Source organism: Schistocerca serialis, chromosome 5 (assembly GCF_023864345.2).
Source record: "Schistocerca serialis cubense isolate TAMUIC-IGC-003099 chromosome 5, iqSchSeri2.2, whole genome shotgun sequence".
NCBI lineage: Eukaryota > Metazoa > Arthropoda > Insecta > Orthoptera > Acrididae > Schistocerca > Schistocerca serialis.
The window spans coordinates 716,542,866-716,562,731 of NC_064642.1; the positions used below are offsets into that span (position 1 = coordinate 716,542,866).

General features: G+C 45.9%; 1 protein-coding gene across 1 annotated transcript in view; it reads left to right on the plus strand.

Moving 5' to 3' along the window:
- LOC126482192 (ankyrin repeat domain-containing protein 11-like) overlaps positions 1-19,866 on the plus strand; it is a 164,099-nt gene that overhangs the window by 31,948 nt on the left and 112,285 nt on the right. Inside the window, exon 2 of the mRNA XM_050106171.1 lies at positions 4,504-4,646. Coding sequence (XP_049962128.1) covers positions 4,504-4,646 — 143 coding nt within the window. The remainder of the gene's footprint in view (positions 1-4,503; positions 4,647-19,866) is intronic.

Consider the following 19,866-nt stretch of genomic DNA (forward strand, 5'->3'; position numbering starts at 1 on the left):
GAGTTGACTTTGCTTTCCTACAAGAAGTGAAAACGACTGCACTCCCGCACTTTTACGGTTACGCCACACATGTGACGCCCGGTAGCCCTGCAGACACCGGAGTGGCGATATTAGTGCGTGAAGGTATTGAAGTTACCGACGTCACGTTTCTTCCCTCCGCGCGAGGAATAGCATTTACGGCACTCAACACCCGATTCATTAATGTTTACGCGCCGTCGGGTACCACAAGACGTCACGACCGCGCCAGATTCTACTCCACAGATGTCGCTCCCCTTTTCCTTGGACGATACGACCACAGCGTCTTCGCCGGCGATTTTAATTGCGTACTTCATCCCAAGGACCAAATCCCACATTACATGCCTTGTCCGGAACTGGGTGCGATGATCCAAGAACTTCACTTTTGCGACACGTGGGAAAAAGTCCACGGTAACCGCTCTGGCCACACTCATCTTACCAGTCATTCGGCCAGCCGACTTGACCGCATATATGTGTCACAAGATCTCACACAAGGTGTGGTGGACGCCGAATTATGGCCTCAAGCCTATTCCGATCACAGTGCCTATATCTGCACTATACACCTACGCCCCCAACAAGTCTGGCGCAGCAATGGCTTTTGGAAGCTCAACATAACTCATCTCCAGGACCTGGATTGCCGTCGGCAAGTTGCAGCAACGTGGACTGACTGTGAACGCCGACACCCACGATACACCTCGACCCTGGAGTGGTGGCTCCTCTGTGCCAAACCAGCAATCCGTAGGACACTTATGCGTTATGGCAAGGACGTGACTGCGTGGCATCGACAGACCCTCGATTTTTACTACGCGGCACTCAGGGACCTCGACGCCTTACCCCCTTCCCCGGAGAGACAACATGACCAAAGCAGAATCAAGGCTCACATACTATCATTGACGAAGCGTCGACTAGAAGGTGCAGTAGTCCGCTCGCGACGGCACGACCGAACGGTTGCAGAGGAACCCACTATGCACCACGTTGTGGCGGATAAGCGCCGACAACGTCAACATTTAATCACACAACTCAGGACACACGACGGTCGCTTATGTACGACCCAAGCAACCATAGTAAAGGCGGTGGAGGATCATTTTCGTCATCTTTACAAGGAAAGAACCGTCATTGACGAGGCCACTACTGAAGTGTTACAGCAGATAACACGTACTATCGACGAGGCTACCGTGAATGCACTAACAGAGGAAATCTCACTCGAAGAAGTCGAAGACGCCGTGGACAAAGGTGCGGCCAATAAATCTCCTGGACCTGATGGATTGCCCATCGAATTCTACCGGACTTTCCGTGACCTCATGATGCCTCGCTGGGTTATAATGTTCCGCGAACTTATGTCTCCAGACTGTGTTGTGCCGCCAGCGTTTGTAGAAGGTCTCCTCATACCAGTACACAAGCCAGGTGGAGGGCTATCGATTAACGACTATCGGCCGCTTACAATGTTGAACGCCGATTACAAGATTTTCACCAGGATTATGGCGAGCCGTATTAAGACGACTTTGCCGATGATCCTCGCTCCAGAACAGACGTCGCAGGGGGGAGAAGCCAACATACACACGGCCACCGGTGACTGCAGGGACTTAATAGCGATCGCTTCTGCGTGCCGTCTGAGAGCGGCGATCGTCTCCGTCGATTTCAACCGCGCCTTTGATAGAGTGCACCAAAACTTCCTCCTACGAGTGATGGACTGTATGGGATTCCCCCCGGGCCTCATCGACACCCTACGGCGTCTTTGGACCGCAGCCAGCTCACACGTCCAGGTCAATGGAAGGACGGTAGGACCAGTACCCATTAAGAGGTCTCTACGACAGGGTTGTCCCCTTTCTACCTACCTTTATGCAATCGCACTCGAGCCACTCCTAGGGGGCCTTAACCACCGCCTATCTGGTATCACGCTGCGGGACGTCACCTTTCGCTATAGGACATACGCTGACGACCTGCTACTGCTGGTTCGTTCCAATGACGAAGTTCAAAGCGCACTAACCTGGATTGAGCGATACGGACAGGCCGCAGGCAGTCTTCTGAACATCAACAAGTCGGCGGCGTTGGACATTGGGCGTGGTCTCGGACCGGAAGCCCTCGCTCCCCTCCCACCAGTTTCTGATCTGCGATATTTGGGCATCACATTCAAGAAAGATGTACGTCAAACAGCTGCAGCAAACTACCGACGGTTATTACAGATCATACGCGCAATGGTGCAACAGAACCTGCTCCGGGACTGGAATCAGCTACAACGTGTTGAATACTTGAACCTCCACGTAGCTTCCAAACTCCACCACGTGGCACAGGTCCTCCCACTACCGCTGCAGATAGGTCGCCGGCTTCAGGCGGCCTTCAGTTACTACGTTTCCGCAGGTCATATCTTTAAAGTACGATACGAAACTCTTACCCTCCCAGTGCACAAAGGAGGGCTGGGATTGGTCAACGTCAGGGCGAGAGCAGCTGCCCTTTACATGAGCAACATGAGGAAACGATGGAAAAGTCAATATACCTCTCTCACGGGTCGTTTACTACAGGTTCTGATGCCAGCCTCTAATGTCCCGCCGGTGTCGGTTGCGCACGTCGCACCACAGCTCTCCCATGTGTCGACCTTCATTCTTGATTACAGCTATGTCAGCTTGAACCTCTCCGCCACACGTCCACCGAAGGCGAAAGATTTTTATACCAACCTTCTGCGGGCTGTTCACCATAACGTGGTGGAAAACAAGTACCCTACGGTTCACTGGCCAAGAGTGTGGAAAACGATACACCACCACTTTCTGTCATCCACGGTGCGTTCGAAGTGGTATCAGATCGCCAACAAAAAATATGCCACACGCCAGCGACTTCACACTATCGGACTGGCAGACTCCCCTTATTGCCCAGATTGTCACCTTTTGGATACTGATGAACATCGTTTTACTTGCGCATCATCGTCCGGAGTTTGGCGACTAACACAGAAGATACTGGCTTGTTACCTCCGGGTTACACCTGATATGATTGACCCGCAGACCCTACTCTGTCCCGATGAAACTTACTTTCCGGCTGCAAAATATCATGCGCTTACATGGTTCAAGGGACTTACCGTCGCCTACATCTTTAGCGACGGAGAGAAAGAGCAGATTGATTACTGGTGGTTCCTACAAAATGCTCACAATGCCCTCGAACGCACACCGAAATACCGTACGCTCTTCGCAAATTATTTACGCAGCGTTTTCGTTAACCCCCCACTCAGCTGGGGAGTGCCAGGCTGTGGTTAATGTGCTGTGCCGCATCACACTAACGGCTCAACGTTCTGCCTTGTCAGCCATGACCAAAGGAAGAGACAAGCTGCTGCAAGGCTACTGTTTTCCTTGAGGCACTAGCGAAGCAGAGTGCCTCCGTTGCAGATGCCCTTCAAAGGCGCTATTGGAGATTTCAGATAACGATGGCAAGGCTCCAAGTGGAATCAGTTACATTATTGAAGAACCTTTTAGTTAGAATTACATCAGTGGTTTATATTTTTATTTTTTTTGATTACTCTTTTATGCCACCTTTGTTGTTGTAACACTTACTTGTAACACTTAGTTACTAGAATTCTCATTTGTACACGCTCCCTAAATGTAATCATATAAAAAAATAAGAAAAAGTGGCAACGAATAGCCCTAACCTTGATTCCCATACTTCCCCTGGTCTATAGGCAGCTCTCTGGGGTGGGCTTACTTAGGAGCCAACGCCTGAAGTGGATCAGTTTTTTTTGTTATAGGATGACAAGTGGCGGTGGCACTTAGGTTTCTTTTTTATTTTCTTATTTTTTTATTTATTTATTTTTTTAGTTCCATTTTCCTAATGGGCTTTTTAAGGGAAAAAAGTGGTCCAAAAAGGGGGTAGCGTCTAACAAAAAAAAAAAATTTAAAAAAAGCAAAAAAAAATAAAAAAAAGACAAAAAGAAAAAAAAGAAAAAACAAAAAAAATGGATAAGGCAAAAAAAGGGGGTAGCGTAATCTAAAAAAACAAAAAAAAGGGGAAAAAAAAATAAAAGAAAAAAAAAAGTTCACGGCTATCATGCTGATGGTACGGGTTCAAACCATGCTTTTGCACTTTCTTTTTTTTTTTCAATTTCATCGTACAGAATATTATCGACTACTATGCAGCATGCGAAATTCGTCAAAAATAATCATTAGGACATTGGAAAAAAACACAAAAAAAAAAAAAAAAAAAAAAAAAAAAAAAAAGTTGGTAGAGCACTTGCCCTCGAAAGGCAAAGGTCCCGAGTTCGAGTCTCGGTCGGGCACACAGTTTTAATCTGCCAGGAAGTTTCATATCAGCGCACACTCCGCTGCAGAGTGAAAATCTCATTCTGATAGTGTTTTTCTGTCACGTGACCAGTTTAATTTCTGCAATGGCTGGGTCTGGTGTTCATTTAGTCGAGTACTAAGTGGATAGCGTGTTGTTTTTCTGTTGGCTGCCCTGGTGAGAGAGACCGGTGCAGGGTGAGACTGAGGTGTGGTGTGGTGGTGTGTGCAGGGTGGACGCCGCTGCACGAGGCGGCCAACCACGGGCACCGCGACGTGGCGGCGGCGCTGCTGGCGGCGGGCGCCTGCGTCAACGCGCGCGGCCTGCACGAGGACACGCCGCTGCACGACGCCGCGCTCAACGGCCACCACGAGGTGCGTCTCTCTCGCCACCCCTCCCATCCCCCCACCTCACTCACACCAAGTAACGTGCCGTAGCTGGATCCATTGGCGTGTGTAGGGTATGCAGCCTGTGATAGAACCCCCTTCCCACCTCTCTCCCCCGCCCAAGTTTCGCAAACAAAGGTATAGCGAACCTGAGCTCGCTGCGTTCGTCTGCGAAACTGGTTCCCAACCTGGGGTTAATTACCCCCTGAGGGCTGAAATGAAATTTTCTGAGGGGTAAAAACTAAACGATTCGATTCTGTTTCAGTCACGAAATTAAATTATCTTTAAAATACCATTACTACAAAGTGTACAACTCTGCTTCCGCCGTTTTCTCCCCAACATTTGAGGCTATAATGAAACAAACTGGTTATACATGTATCAAAGTATTTCCCATCGCTGGCCACTACTTCCTCCCATGTTTCGGGCAGTGTGCGAATCCCGCGTCCAAAAAATTGTTCATCTTCTGAAGCGATTCACGAATCGATCCAATTTGTGACTTCTTCATCAGATCGGATATGTTGGTCAGACAGGCCATGCGCCATCTACATCTACATCCATACTCGGCAAGCCACCTGACGGTATGTGGTGGAGGGTACCTTGAGTACCGCTATCGGTTCTCCCTTCTATTCCAGTCTCGTATTGTTCGTGGAAAGAAGGATTGTCGGTATGCCTCTGTGTGGGCTCTAATCTCTCTGATTTTATCCTCATGGTCTCTTCGCGAGATATACGTAGGAGGGACCAATATACTGATTGACTCCTCGGTGAAGGTATCTTCTCGAAACTTCAACAAAAGCCCGTGCCGAGCTACTGAGCGTCTCTCCTGCAGAGTCTTCCACTGGAGTTTATCTATCATCTCCGTAACGCTTACGCGATTACTAAATGATCCTGTAACGAAGCGCGCTGCTCTCCGTTGGATCTTCTCTATCTCTTCTATCAACCGTATCTGGTACGGATCCCACACTGCTCAGCAGCATTCAAGCAATGGGCGAACAAGCGTACTGTAACCTACTTCCTTTCCTTTCGGATTGAATTTCCTTAGGATTCTTCCAATGAATCTGTCTGGCATCTGCTTTACCGACGATCAACTTTATATGATCATTCTATTTTAAATCACTCCTAATGCGTACTCCCAGATAATTTATGGAATTAACTGCTTCCAGTTGCTGACCTGCTATATTGTAGCTAAATGATGAGGGATCTTTCTTTCTGTGTATTCGCAGCACATTACACTTGTCTACATTGAGATTCAGTTGCCATTCCCTGCACCATGCGTCAATTAGTTGCAGATCCTCCTGCATTTCAGTACAATTTTCCATTGTTACAACCTCTCAATACACCACAGCATCATCCGCAAAAAGCCTCAGCGAACTTCCGATGTCATCCAAAAGATCATTTATGTATGTTGTGAATAGCAACGGTCCTATGACACTCCCCTGTGGCACACCTGAAATCACTCTTACTTCGGAAGACTTCTCTCCATTGAGAATGACATGCTGCGTTCTGTTATCTAGGAACTCTTCAAGTGTTCTGATAGTCCACATGCTCTTACTTTGTTCGTTAAACGACTGTGGGGAACTGTATCAAACGCCTTGCGGATGTCAAGAAACACGGCATCTACCTGTGAGCCCGTGTCTATGGCCCTCTGAGTCTCGTGGACGAATAGCGCGAGCTGGGTTTCACACGATCGTCTGTTTCGGAGCCCATGCTAATTCCTACAAAGTAGATTTCTAGTCTCCAGAAAAGTCATTATACTCGAACGTAATACGTGTTCCAAAATTCTACAACTGATCGACGTTAGAGATATACGTCTATAGTTCTGCACATCTGTTCGACGTCCCTTCTTGAAAACAGGGATGACCTATGCCCTTTTCCAATCTTTTGGAACGCTACGCTCTTCTAGAGACCTACGGTACACCGCTGCAAGAGGGGGGGGGGGGGGGGGGGGGGCAGTTCCTCCGCGTACTCTGTGTAAAATCGAACTGGTATCCCATCAGGTCCAGCGGCCTTTCCTCTTTTGACCGATTTTAATTGTTTTTCTATCCCTCTGTCATCTGTTTCGACATCTATCATTTTGTCATCTGTGCGAAAATCTAGGGATGGAACTACAGTGCATTCTTCCTCTGTGAAACAGCTTTGGAAAAAGACATTTAGTATTTCGGCCTTTAGTCTGTCATCCTCTGTTTCAGCACCATTTTGGCCACTGAGTGTCTGGACATTTTGTTTTGATCCACCTACCGCTTTGACATAAGACCAAAATTTCGTAGGATTTTCTGCCAAGTCAGTACATAGAACTTTACTTTCGAATTATTGAACGCCTCTCGCATAACCCTCCTCACACTACATTTCGCTTCGCGTAATTTTTGTTTGTCTGCAAGGCTTTGGCTATGTTTATGTTTGCTGTGACGTTCCCTTTGCTTCCGCAGCAGTTTTCTAACTCGGTTGTTGTACCACGGTGGCTCTTTTCCTTCCCTAATGATCTTGCTTGCCACATACTCATCTAAAGCATATTGTACGATGGTTTTGAACTTTGTCCACTGATCCTCAACACTATCTGTACTTGAGACATAACTTGTGTGTTGAGCCGTCAGGTACTCTGAAATCTGCTTTTTGTCACTTTTGCTAAACAGAAAAATCTTCCTTCCTTTTTAATATTTCTATTTACGGCCGAAATCATCGATGCAGTAACCGCTTTATTGTCCGCAGCTCGTGGTCGTGCGGTAGCGTTCTCGCTTCCCACGCCCGGGTTCCCGGGTTCGATTCCCGGCGGGGTCAGGGATTTTCTCTGCCTCGTGATGACTGGATGTTGTGTACTGTCCTTAGGTTAGTTAGGTTTAAGTAGTTCTAAGTTCTAGAGGACTGATGACCATAGATGTTAAGTCCCATAGTGCTCAGAGCCATTTGAACCATTTGAACCGCTTTATGATCGCTGATTCCCTGTTCTGCGTTAACTGTTTCAAATAGTTCGGGTCGGTTTGTCACCAGAAGGTCTAATCAGGTCTAAACAGGTGATAGTCACAGGGAGCAATGTCTGTGGAATACGGACTTCCCATTTTAACGTTTCCAAGTACGTTTTGACCTCTTTTGCAACGTGGGGGGCTTGCTGCGTCACTCCCTCTAATCGTGCCAATTCTTCTTGAGTTTGACGCGAGTCTGCACTCAGCAGTGTCTCCAATTCTGCATCTTCGAAAACATTCTCTCTTCCACCACTATGCCGGTCTACGACGTTAAAATCACCGTTCTTGAAGCGTGAAATCACTCACGACACGTTCTTTTACTAATAGCGTCCTTACCATACGTACTTGAGAGCATTCGATGAGACTCAGCTCCTGCTTTCTTCGTATTGCAACAAAACAGTAACACCTCCCGCAAATGACGAGAATTAGGCTCGTAAACTGACATTTTCAGCCGGCCGGAGTGGCCGTGCGGTTCTAGGCGCTACAGTCTGGAACCGCGAGACCGCAATGGTCGCAGGTTCGAATCCTGCCTCGGGTATGAATGTGTGTGATGTCCTTAGGTTAGTCAGGTTTAAGTAGTTCTAAGTTCTAGGGGACTGATGACCCCAGTAGTTAAGTCGCATATTGCCCAGAGCCATTTTTTTTTTGACATTTTCAATCAAAAACAACTTTATGATGCAGTCACAAATCGACTAATGTTTGAATGAGGTTATGTTGATCGAGGTCCAAGCTAACTACCTGAAATCTGCGATCTGTTTCTTTCGACCGCTACTTACCGTTGTCGCCACCTATCGGCTAACGGCGGAAGCAAAGTTGCACACCTTGTATTATCACGATTTTGTAAGACTCTAATACTGATTATGTAACTTAGCAATAATTATTTTTTCTCAGTTAGCAGCATTAATGCGGTGAGGTTTCAGGTTTCTTACATAGTTCACCCACTACAGACATACGTTGTGCTTTGTCCCGTACATCGTTGACGATAAATGTAAGACATATACGTAATAAATGCTGAATATATGAAGAAAGTGGCTTCTCCGAGTTGTAGACAGTAACAGCAGCAGTACAGAAGTAACTTCATTACTCGCTTCGAAACAGATAAATGAATTAATTGACACCATGACACAGCAGTAACTACATAATGGCTACTACAGTGCTGAACATAGTGTTATTATTTTTGTTATTATTAGAGCGATTAGATAGAAAGCTTCAACAGCCTGAATTTATCATTGTAATTATTATTATTAGTGTGATCAGCCCCGAAGCATTAACAGCCTAAATCTTCCAGTTTCTACCACTTGAGAAGTAAGGACTGCAGCAATCAGGTGATCTACGAACAGTAAGTATAGTGCAGACAAGTGAACTTGTTTGATTTTAAACGGGATTGCAGTGTGCAGATTAAGCAAGTGCTCCAGTGGAGAGGTGTAATGCAGGGGAAGTGTGTTCTGTAACAAGTGTCTTCATGAAGCGTGGTAGTTAGTTTCCTTATCAAAAAATGGTTCACATGGCTCTGAGTACTATGGGACTTAACTTCTAAGGTCATCAGTCCCCTAGAACTTAGAACTACTTAAACCTAACTAACCTAAGGACATCACACACATCCATGCCCGAGGCAGGATTCGAACCTGCGACCGTAGTGGCCACGGGGTTCCAGACTGTAGCGCCTTTAACCGCTTGGCCACCACGGCCGGCTTTTCTTATCAGAGAAAGAGTTGTGGGTAGCACTTGCGATGCATCACGAATTCCTTCCTCATTCATTCAAACACCCACCCACGCCCCCCTCTCACATACACAAACTAAATATCATTCATGAAACTTCCTGGCAAATTACAACTGTTTGTCGTACCGAGACTTGAGCTCAGGGCCTTTGCCTTTGGCGAGCAAGTGCTCTACCATCTGAGCTACCCAAGCACGACTCACGACCCGCACTCACAGTCCTAATTCCGCCAGTACCTCGGCTCCTACCTTCCAAACTTCATAGAAGCTCTCCTGCAGACGTTTTAGAACTAACACTCCTGGAAGAAAAGAGTGATAGTTCCGCAAGGTCTGCAGGAGAGCTTCTGTGAAGTTGTAGGAGACGAGGTACTGGCGTAATTAGGACAGGGCGGGTCGTAAGTCGTACTTGGGTAGCTCAGATGGTAAGGCACTTGCTCGCCAAAGGCAAAGGCCCCGGGTTCGAGTCTCGGTCCGACACACAATTTTAATTTCCCACGAAGTTTCACATCAGCGCACACTCTGCTGCAGAATGGAAATTTCATTCTGTAAATATCATTCATCTTTCATCATTTTAAATAGAAGTGTAGCAAGAAAAGTCTTTCATTTTCCAGTTTAACTAGATGCCACGGTTGGTGATAATGTGCGGGAGGGGGGGGGGGGGGGAGGGCAACAGACGGCAGGGGGGGAATTCAGGGGTAATGGACTACGAGAGGTTGGGAATCACTGGTCTACGAGATCTAGAGAACTGTAGACATCGACGCCCGGGTAAATACCACGTTCCTTCACTTCACGAACTCACTTGATACATTTTTTGGAGTATTACGCCTCCATTTGACTATATATTTCTGTATGTTTCCTGTGTACAATCTAGAGTTCGGCTTTGACGCCATTATCGATTACAGTGCTTTAGTCATTCATGCACTATGTGATCAAAAGTATCCGGACACCTGTCTTGGGGAATGGCGGCCTATTCTTCACAGAGTGCTGCATTCAGGAAAGGTATCGATGTCGGTCGGTGAGGCCTGGCACGAAGTCAGCATTCCAAAACATCCCAAAGGTGTTCTATAGGAGTCAGGTTAGGACTTTGTGGTAGCCATTCCATTACAGTGATGTTATTGTCGTGTAATCTCTCCGCCACACGCCGTGCATTATGAGCAGGTGCTCGATCGTGTTGAAAGATGCAATCGCCATCCCCGAATTGCTCTTCAACAGTGGGAAGCAAGAAAATCCTTAAAACATCAACGTAGGCCAGTGCTATGACAGTGCCATGCAAAACAACAAAGGGGGCAAGCTTCCTTCATGAAAAACACGACCACACCGTACCACCACCGCCTCCGAATTTCACTGTTGGCACTACACACGCTGGCAGATGTCGTTCACCGGGCATTCGCCATACCCATACCCTGCCATCGGATCGCCACATTGTGTACCGTGATTCGTCACGACACACAACGATTTTCCAGTGTTCAATCGTCCAATGTTTACGCTCCTTACACCAGGCGAGGCGTCGTTTTGCATTTACCGGCGTGATGTGTGGCTTCTAAGCAGCCGCTCGAACATGAAATCCAAGTTTTCTCACTTTCCGTTCTGTTTGTGCACAGAGATCAGTGGTAGTCGGTGTAGGGGGCGCCGTCAGCCCAGCCTCATTTTTGTGAAGCACCTATTAATGGTCCTTGTGGTTACTGAAGCACCAGTTGCGGGGTTCTGGGCGCTGCAGTCTGGAACCGCGAGACCGCTACGGTCGCAGGTTCGAATCCTGCCCCGGGCATGGGTTTGTGTGATGTCCTTATGTTAGTTAGGTTTAACTAGTTCTAAGTTCTAGGGGACTAATGACCTCAGAAGTTGAGTCCCATAGTGCTCAGAGCCATTTGAACCATTTTAGAACCAGTTGCGCGTTGGATTGCTGATAATGATGACTCTGGTGCTCTGAGTGCCTCTCTGACGATTATCCGGTCTTCTAGTTCTGTCGTCTCTCTAGATCGACCATTTCCTTATTGATCTTGTGTTAGGCCATGGTTCACTCAGTCCGTCAACATGGTCCAATAGTGGCATCGCTCCTATTCAAATGTCGAACGATTCTCCGATTACTCCAACTACACGTTCTCTCTCATATGCTGACATCTGCGTGTATTGTTACCGCGTCTGTCTGCGAGGCATAGTTACTGTCCAACACGGAATGAAATTCGCAAAGACCTTCTGCCCTGGTAGCGACATGTTCCCTATTTACTATCCTTGCCACCTGCACGGTGTAACTGCGCTGTAGAACATTCATCCGTCGGCCGACAAACTTTACAGGTTTGCATTTTCCATTGATGCCTGTATGAATATGTATGTAACAAATTTGCATAACAGCGCGTATTTCATGCCCCTTAAGCTAGGCAATCCGAATTCTACGCTCCGCTATGGCTCATGTAAATTGGTTTGCCTGTCTTGAAGTGGATGAGATATTTTCCGGGCCCATTTTATGTTGACCACCCTGTTTAAATTATCTAGTGGACGACGTCGGAAGCTCCATGAGCCTGTTCGCAAATTGCGCAGTTTGTTGAAAGAGGGTAGCAACACCAGAAGGCTTTTGCAGACTGTAGCGAGACCTGCAGAGGGTCGTTGATTGGTATAGGTACCGCCAGATTACACTGAATGTAATTAAATGCATCGTGCTGCGCATTAACAGACGAAGAAATCTACTGCTCTACTATTACGCTCTGGGTGACGGATCATTGGAAACAGTAAAACCCGTGAAATACCTATGAATGACTGTCCGGAACGACGTAGATTCTAATGAAAACATATAACTAATTGTAAGAAAAGCAATTCCCACTATGAGAATTTTATGGAAATGTAATTCATCCGCAAAATAAGTGGCTTACCAAACACTTGTTCAGCCGATTTTCGAGCAATTCTCATCTTTCTGGGTCCTTACCAAAGTCTTTTTTTTTATTTTTTTTAAAGATGGTCAAGATCCAGCGAAAAGCTGTGCGTTTCATCACACGATCATTTAGCTGGCTCGTAAGCATTACAGGCATGATCGGCCAAGTCCACAGGCACGCTACAAAAATGTGCTGTGCATCGCGGAAAGGTTTACTACAGTATTGAAATTCCGAGAAGATGTGTTCCGGGAAGAGTCGCGCAACCTATTACTTCCTCTCCCGAATAGGGGGAAGGGGGGGATATTTAGTGATACCAGTAACACCCTTCGCCACACGCCATAAGATCATTTGCGCAGTATAAATGAAGGCGTAGATGCATGGTTCGTTGAAATAATTCAGTAATATACGAACTCCAGGTTAAACAGGAAATTAATGTCGGAATAATGTTCACAGAAATGTTCTGGATCAAAGGGCGTCGTGCGAAATAGCAGTGCTTAAGTTATTAAGAAGTATAATGCAGTGTTGCCCGGTGCGGTACAAACTTTCATTGTCGTCATTCCAATATACAGCCGATGATGGTTCATATTCCCAATTGCGAATACATTTCCTGCAAAGGGCATCAGTTCGATCCTACTGACAGTCTTTAACAACAATATTATGACTGTGCATCGATTCCAGAGCTACAAGATGGGTGAAGATATGAAAACACCATCTATTATTTGGGCCGAACATACGGAAGAATTTACGAATACAAGAATCTTTGTAAAAGCTGCATATATCCTTAATAACTTTCGAGGCACGAGTTGTGGTCAGAAAAACGTACGAAATTCCGTTGAGCTTTTGATAAACCATATGAACTATTTCACCAGGGTTTTGCTACGTGCGTGGAGCTTACCTACGTATGCAGTGTGGATTTCTGCAGCGACAATGACAGTGCCTGTCTGTGGCTTTGTTTCTCTTCTTTCAGAAAGAACAAACACCGCACATTCATATAACTCGATAGGCCTCCTAGTAAGCAGAAGATCCCGGGTTCGAATCCCAGTTCGGTGCACATTTGGACTCTTCTCCGCCGATACAGTGTGATGTCCCTATACAGTGACAGCAGTGATCCCTCCCCTTTCCTTTCGTTTCTTCCCCTCTCCACCTTCAATTTGCTTATGACATATATCAGCTGCGGATTCTGCGTGGTGTCTGTTCTTTCGAATATGTCCGAAAGAACGGACACCACACATTGATATAAGAGGGATGATCATTACAGGCCAAAAGACATTGGTCTCCTACCCTCCTTGTTATTGTAAACCAGATCTAAATGAGTTGGAGCTCTCAGAAAACAGACTCCTATACCGCCTCTTTTGTTGTGTTGTGATTCTCGTACGATTTCCAGAAAATGTAGGATGATTTGCTGTCCCGCTTCTGGTTTTGAATTGATTGCAATACAGTCTTCGTGTGCGATACTGTATGTAGGTTCTGGAAGCACAAATGGTGGGAAAATTTGAAAGCCTCCGGTATCGCTATCACTTCCACAGTGAAAAAGTAACAACTAATACGATAGCCGGAGACAACTGCATTGCCCCGAGACACACCCGCAGGTATCGAAATTGTGCAGAGTCTAGTTTCTGTAATACACGTTGGGAAGTATTGGGATGTATGAAACGTCTACGTATAACGTGCCAGTGCTCGCATATGGTCAGTGTACATTATCAAAATGTGAACGTCCGCATCCCACCAAGTTCCACCTACGGATACCATTTCATTAATGCAGTTCTTGATTTTCTTGGTAGTGTGATAAATGTGATCAGACCAAGCTAAGCGCTTGTCAGATATCACCCCTAAAATATTCTCTCTGGGCACCAGCGGGAAAGAGGAATTCAAACAAAATGCGTTAAGTGAACCATCGTATCTTTCTGCGGCTGAAATGAACTATCGGAGATTTCTCAGTGGAAATTGTTACGCCGTTCCCATTATAACCAGCAGGTTAGCCTGCAAATGGCTGTCCGCAGCTCGTGGTCGTGCGGTAGCGCTCTCGCTTCCCGCGCCCGGGTTCCCGGGTTCGATTCCCGGCGGGGTCAGGGATTTTCTCTGCCTCGTGATGACTGGGTGTTGCGTGTTGTCCTTAAGTTAGTTAGGTTTAAGTAGTTCTAAGTTCTAGGGGACTGATGACCATAGATGTAAAGTCCCATAGTGCTCAGAGCCATTTGAATTTTTGTAAATGGCTGTCACCAATCATGAAAATAGATTCAAGATCACCATGTGTAGAGAACAGCCGACTGTCATCTACGGGTGGACATAATGTAAAGGTCAGTCAAAACAGATGGTAAAAAGTAAGTAAACTGTTTATTATTTCAAAAGTTTTCGCCATGACTGTTAATACATTTATCCCACTGTGAGACAAGACGGTCAGGATCTTCATGGACAAATGTTTGCGGTTACTTGCGTAACCATGATTGTACGCGGGCATGCGCCTCTTTGTCCGAATGTCTTTATTCAGTCCTCCAAAGATATGGAAATCGCGTGGGGAAAGAACGGGACTGTATGGAGGATGTGTAAGAACTTCCCAGGAAACTTCTGCATCTTAGTCAAAGCAACATGCGGGCTCTCCTAGCCAGCAATCATTCTGCATCTTTCCAGTGGCCTTTCTAGGTTTTTCAGTAGCACAATAACAATACGATGGACCTTTGTGACGTGAGACTCCCGTATGTTGCACTAGCTTTGAGAACTGCGGCGATTATTTGAGCTATCGAGACAAAAACATAGGCCACTCTCATAAAGTTGCAGGAAATCATGTGGAAGGGAAGAGATTTATAAGAAGAAATTCTCCATGTACCTTTTACTATTCAGGAAAAGACGAAAAACAAGGGGAGTATGGAGTTGGGTTTATAGTTTCCAAGGATATGTGTCGATCAGTTATTGCTTTCACCCCATATAATGAAAGAATATGTACTCTGCGTATAAAGGCAAATTTCACAATGTGATCTTTGTGAACGTATATGCACCAACGGAAGAATCAGATGAAGATACTGTGGACATCTATGATCAACTACAGGAGGTGTGTGACAGAATACCCAGATATGATTCCAAAATAGTTCTTGGCGACTATAATGTTTAACTGGGAAAGGAAGAGGCATTCAGAAGTGTGTTTGGTGAGGCAAGTCTGCATGATGAAACTAATAATAATGGTAAGAGGGTTGCCCAGTTTGCTTCTGCAAACAAGTCGAATGCAGAAAGTCGCCAAGGAAAAATACCTACAAAGGGACATGGAAAATATCAGGAACAAATGAAGCAAACCAAAAGACCATGTATTGATATCAAAGAGGTGGGCATCCTATACGGAAAATATGCGCACTTTCTGAGGAGATAATTCTGATTCTGACCATTACGTAGTAGGAGCCAAAATGAGACAAACTTGCCATGGCTGCCAGAGGAAGTAGTATCAGAGTAAACAAATGGAATATAGAACAGCTGAAAGATAGGTCTACTGCTCAGGAGTACCAGAACGAATTGAGACAGGACCTACAAACAAAATATGGTGGAGATGGTATAGACAAAGAATGGAACTTTATTAAAGATGCCATTAGGACAACAACACATGAAATACTGGGGGAAGAAAGGAGACTTAGGAATGAAGACTGGTAGGATAATGAATGTAGACAGACAGTGGAACAGAAAAAGGAAGCAAGGCTGAAATGCTTGCAGCGAAATACTAGATCAAACCAGGCATTACATAATGAAAAGAGAATAGGGTATGCAGGAGGAAAAAAAGGGAAGTCACGAAGAGAAAGAGAGAGGACATGGAAGAGCACTACCAAAGGAATGAAAGCAGAAAATTCTACAAGAAAATTAAAAAAGGAAATCGGGAACATAGACCAAAAATAACAGCTTGTAAGGACAAAGAGGGAAATTTACTGACCGGTAAACAAGATGTTCTGGATAGATGGAGAGAATATTTCAAGGGAATTTTGGAGGGCAAACCTACCAGGAATGAGCAGCCACTCTATTATACCGTAGATGGAGAAATAGAGGAACCAACATTAGAGGAAGTACGGAAGGTAGTGCATTGTTTAAAAACTTACAAAGCACCAGGATCTGATGAAATAACTGCAGAACTGCTAAAAAATGGGGGAACGCTTCTTCATAAGCGGATCGACAACGTGCTATTCAAATTACCTAGGAATTACCCTGCTGAATGTAACCTATAGGACCTTCAAATGGTTCAAATGGCTCTGAGCACTAAGGGACTTAACTTCTAAGTTCATCAGTCCCCTAGAACTTACAAGGGAACCTCCCCATCGCACCCCCCTCAGATTTAGTTATAAGTTGGCACAGTGGATAGGCCTTGAAAAACTGAACACAGATCAATCGTCAAAACAGGAAGAAGTTGTGTGGAACTATGAAAAAAATAAGCAAAATATACAAACTGAGTAGTCCATGAGCAACATAGGCAACATCAAGGATGCCATGAGCTTAGGAGCGCCGTGGTCCCGTGGTTAGCGTGAGCGGCTGCGGAATGAGAGGTCCTTGGTTCGAGTCTTCCTTCAAGCGAAAATTTTAACTTTTTGTTTTCAGACAATTATTATCTGTCCGTCTGTCGTCCGATGCGAGGTAACTGCGCCGTAGTATCGGGCAAGGTAGAAGAATCTTTTTACCCATTCGCCAAGTGTACAAGTTAGTTGGGTCGACAACATATTCCTATCATGTGACGCAATGCCGTCACCAGTGTCGTATAGAATATATCAGACGTGTATTCCTGTGGAGGAATCGGTTGACCTATGGCCTTGCGATCAAATGTTTTCGGTTCGCATTGGAGAGGAACGTCCTTTCGTCTACTAATAGCATGGTTTTGCGGTGCGGTCGCAAAACACAGACACTAAACTTATTACAGTGAACAGAGACGTCAGTAAACGAACGGACAGATCATAAATAAAAAAACGAAAGTAAACTTTTCACTCGAGGGAAGACCTGAGCCAAGGACCTCTCAGTTCGCAGCCGCTCACGCTAACCACGGGACCACGGCGCTCCTGAGCTCACAGGCTCCTTGATGTTGCCTACCATGCTCATGGGCTACTCAGTTTGTATATTTTGCTTATTTTTTTCATAGTTCCACACAACTTCTTCCTTTTTTCTCGATTGATGTGTGTTCAGTTTTTCAAGGCCTATCCACTGTGCCAACTTATAACTAAATCTGAGGGGGGTGCGATGGGGAGATTCCCTTGTTAGAACTACTTAAACCTAATTAACCTAAGGACATCACACACATCCATGCCCGAGGCAGGATTCGAACCTGCGACCGTAGCGGTCGCTCGGTTCCAGACTGTAGCGTCTAGAACAGCTCGGCCACACCGGCCGGCTATAAGATTTTCTCTAGTGTTATCTACAACAGGTTAGCACCATATGGAGAAGAGATTCTGGGTAAGCATCAGTGTGTATTACGGCCTAATAGATCAACAACAGACCAGATATTTGTGTGGAGGTACATGAAAAGGCATATGAGTATAACATGGAACATCATAACCTCTACGTAGACTTCAAGCAGACATTTGATAGTCTAGATAGAACACAAATGGTAAATGATTTGGTGCCGCTTGGTATACCATCGAAGTATGTCTCACTTATTGAAGCAACATTGGCTGGTTCCAAGGCTGCAGTGCGAGTGGATGGAGAACTGGGCAACTGGTTTAGCATTAGTAAAGAAGACAGACAAGGCGACGCACTCTCTACAATGCTTTTCAATTTGACTCTCGAAGCAGCCATGCGGAAGCTTCCGATATCTGGTTACATAGGCACAAAGTCGACTCGGATATACGCATATGCCGATGATGTAGCAATTATTAGTAGCAGAAGGGTATCAGTAGAGAGGACAATATGTGAGCTGAAAGAAGCCACAGGACCTAGAGGCCTTTCTATACATGAAACAACTTGGATAGATTATCAGCAAACGGTATCAGTTTTGAACATGTGCAGAACTTTGACTATTTGGGTTCTAATACTAACAGCACAAATTTCGTGTGAACTGAAATAAAACTACGCATCCTAAGTGGTAATAGATGCATCCACACGTTTGATAAATTGTTGGCCCCTAGGTTATTAAATAGGCAGGTGAAGGTGCATCTATATAAGGTCATGATCGGGCCAGTTGCAACCTACGGATGCGAAACATGGAGGCTAACGAGTGTTGATTAGCAACAGCTCAGGATATTTGAACGTAGAGTGCTGCGTAAGATCTATGGAGCAGTTCAGGATAACAATGGTTTCTGGACATCCATAACGAATACTGATCTGGACCGCCTCATACAAGGAGCTGACATCGTAAGAATTATAAAAAGTAGAAGAATAGCCTGGCTTGGGCATGTCCTCAGGATCGATACTGGAACAACTAAAAAGATTTTTGAATGGAGGCCAACCGAAAGGCGACAGAGAGGAAGGCCACGAAAACGGTGGATAGATGATGTGGAAGAAAAATCTCTCAGTTTCCGAGGATGGCGGAGAACGGCGCTGGAGAGGGCAGAATGGAAGAAACTTGTTGATGAGGCTAAAACCCACACAGGGTTGTAATACCGTGAGAAGAAGAAGATACAATTTACTCGATGTGTCCGTAGATATGTTGTCAGTAGCTGCACTACTGATTACCACCAACTCTTATTACACTGCTGGCCATTAAAATTGCTACACCACGAAGATGACGTGCTATAGACGCGAAATTTAATCGACAGGAAGAAGATGCTGTGATATGCAAATGATTAGCTTTTCAGAGTATTCACACAAGGTTGGCGCCGGTGGCGACACCTAAAACGTGCTGACACGAGTAAAGTTTCCAAACGATTTCTCATACACGAACAGCAGTTGGCCGGCGTTGCCTGGTGAAAAGTTGTTGTGATGCCTCGTGTAAGGAGGAGAAATGCGTACCATCACGTTTCCGACTTTGATATAGGTCGGATTGTAGCTTATCGCGATTGCGATCTATCGCTACATTGCTGTTCGCTTTGGTCGAGATCCAATGACTGTTAGCAGGATATGGAATCGGTGGGTTCAGGAGGTAATACGGAACGCCGTGCTGGATCCCAACGGCCTGGTATCACTAGCAGTCGAGATGACAGGCGTCTTATCCGCATGGCTGTAACGGATCGTGAAGCCACGTCTCGATCCCTGAGTCAACATATGAGGACGTTCGCAAGACAACAACCATCTGCACGAACAGTTCGACGACGTTTGCAGCAGCGTGGACTAAGCTCGGAGACATTGGCTGCGGTTACCCTTGACGCTGCGTCATAGACAGGAACGCCTGTGATGGTGTACTCAACGACGGACCTGGGTGCACGAATGGCAAAACGTCATTTTTTCCAGATGAATACAGGTTCTGCTTACAGCATCATGATGGTCGCATCCGTGTTTGTCGACATCACGGTGAACGCACATTGGAAGCGTGTATTCGTCATCGCCATATTGGCGTATCATCCGGCGTGATGGTATGGGGTGCCATTGGTTGCACGTCTCGGTCACCTCCTGTTCGAATTGACGGAACAGTGGACGTTACATTTCAGATGTGTTACGACCCGTGGCTCTACCCTTCATTCGATCCCTGCGAAACCCTACATTTCAGCAGGATAATGCACGACCGCATGTTGCAGGTCCTGTACGGGCCTTACTGGATACAGAAAATGTTCGACTGCTGCCCTG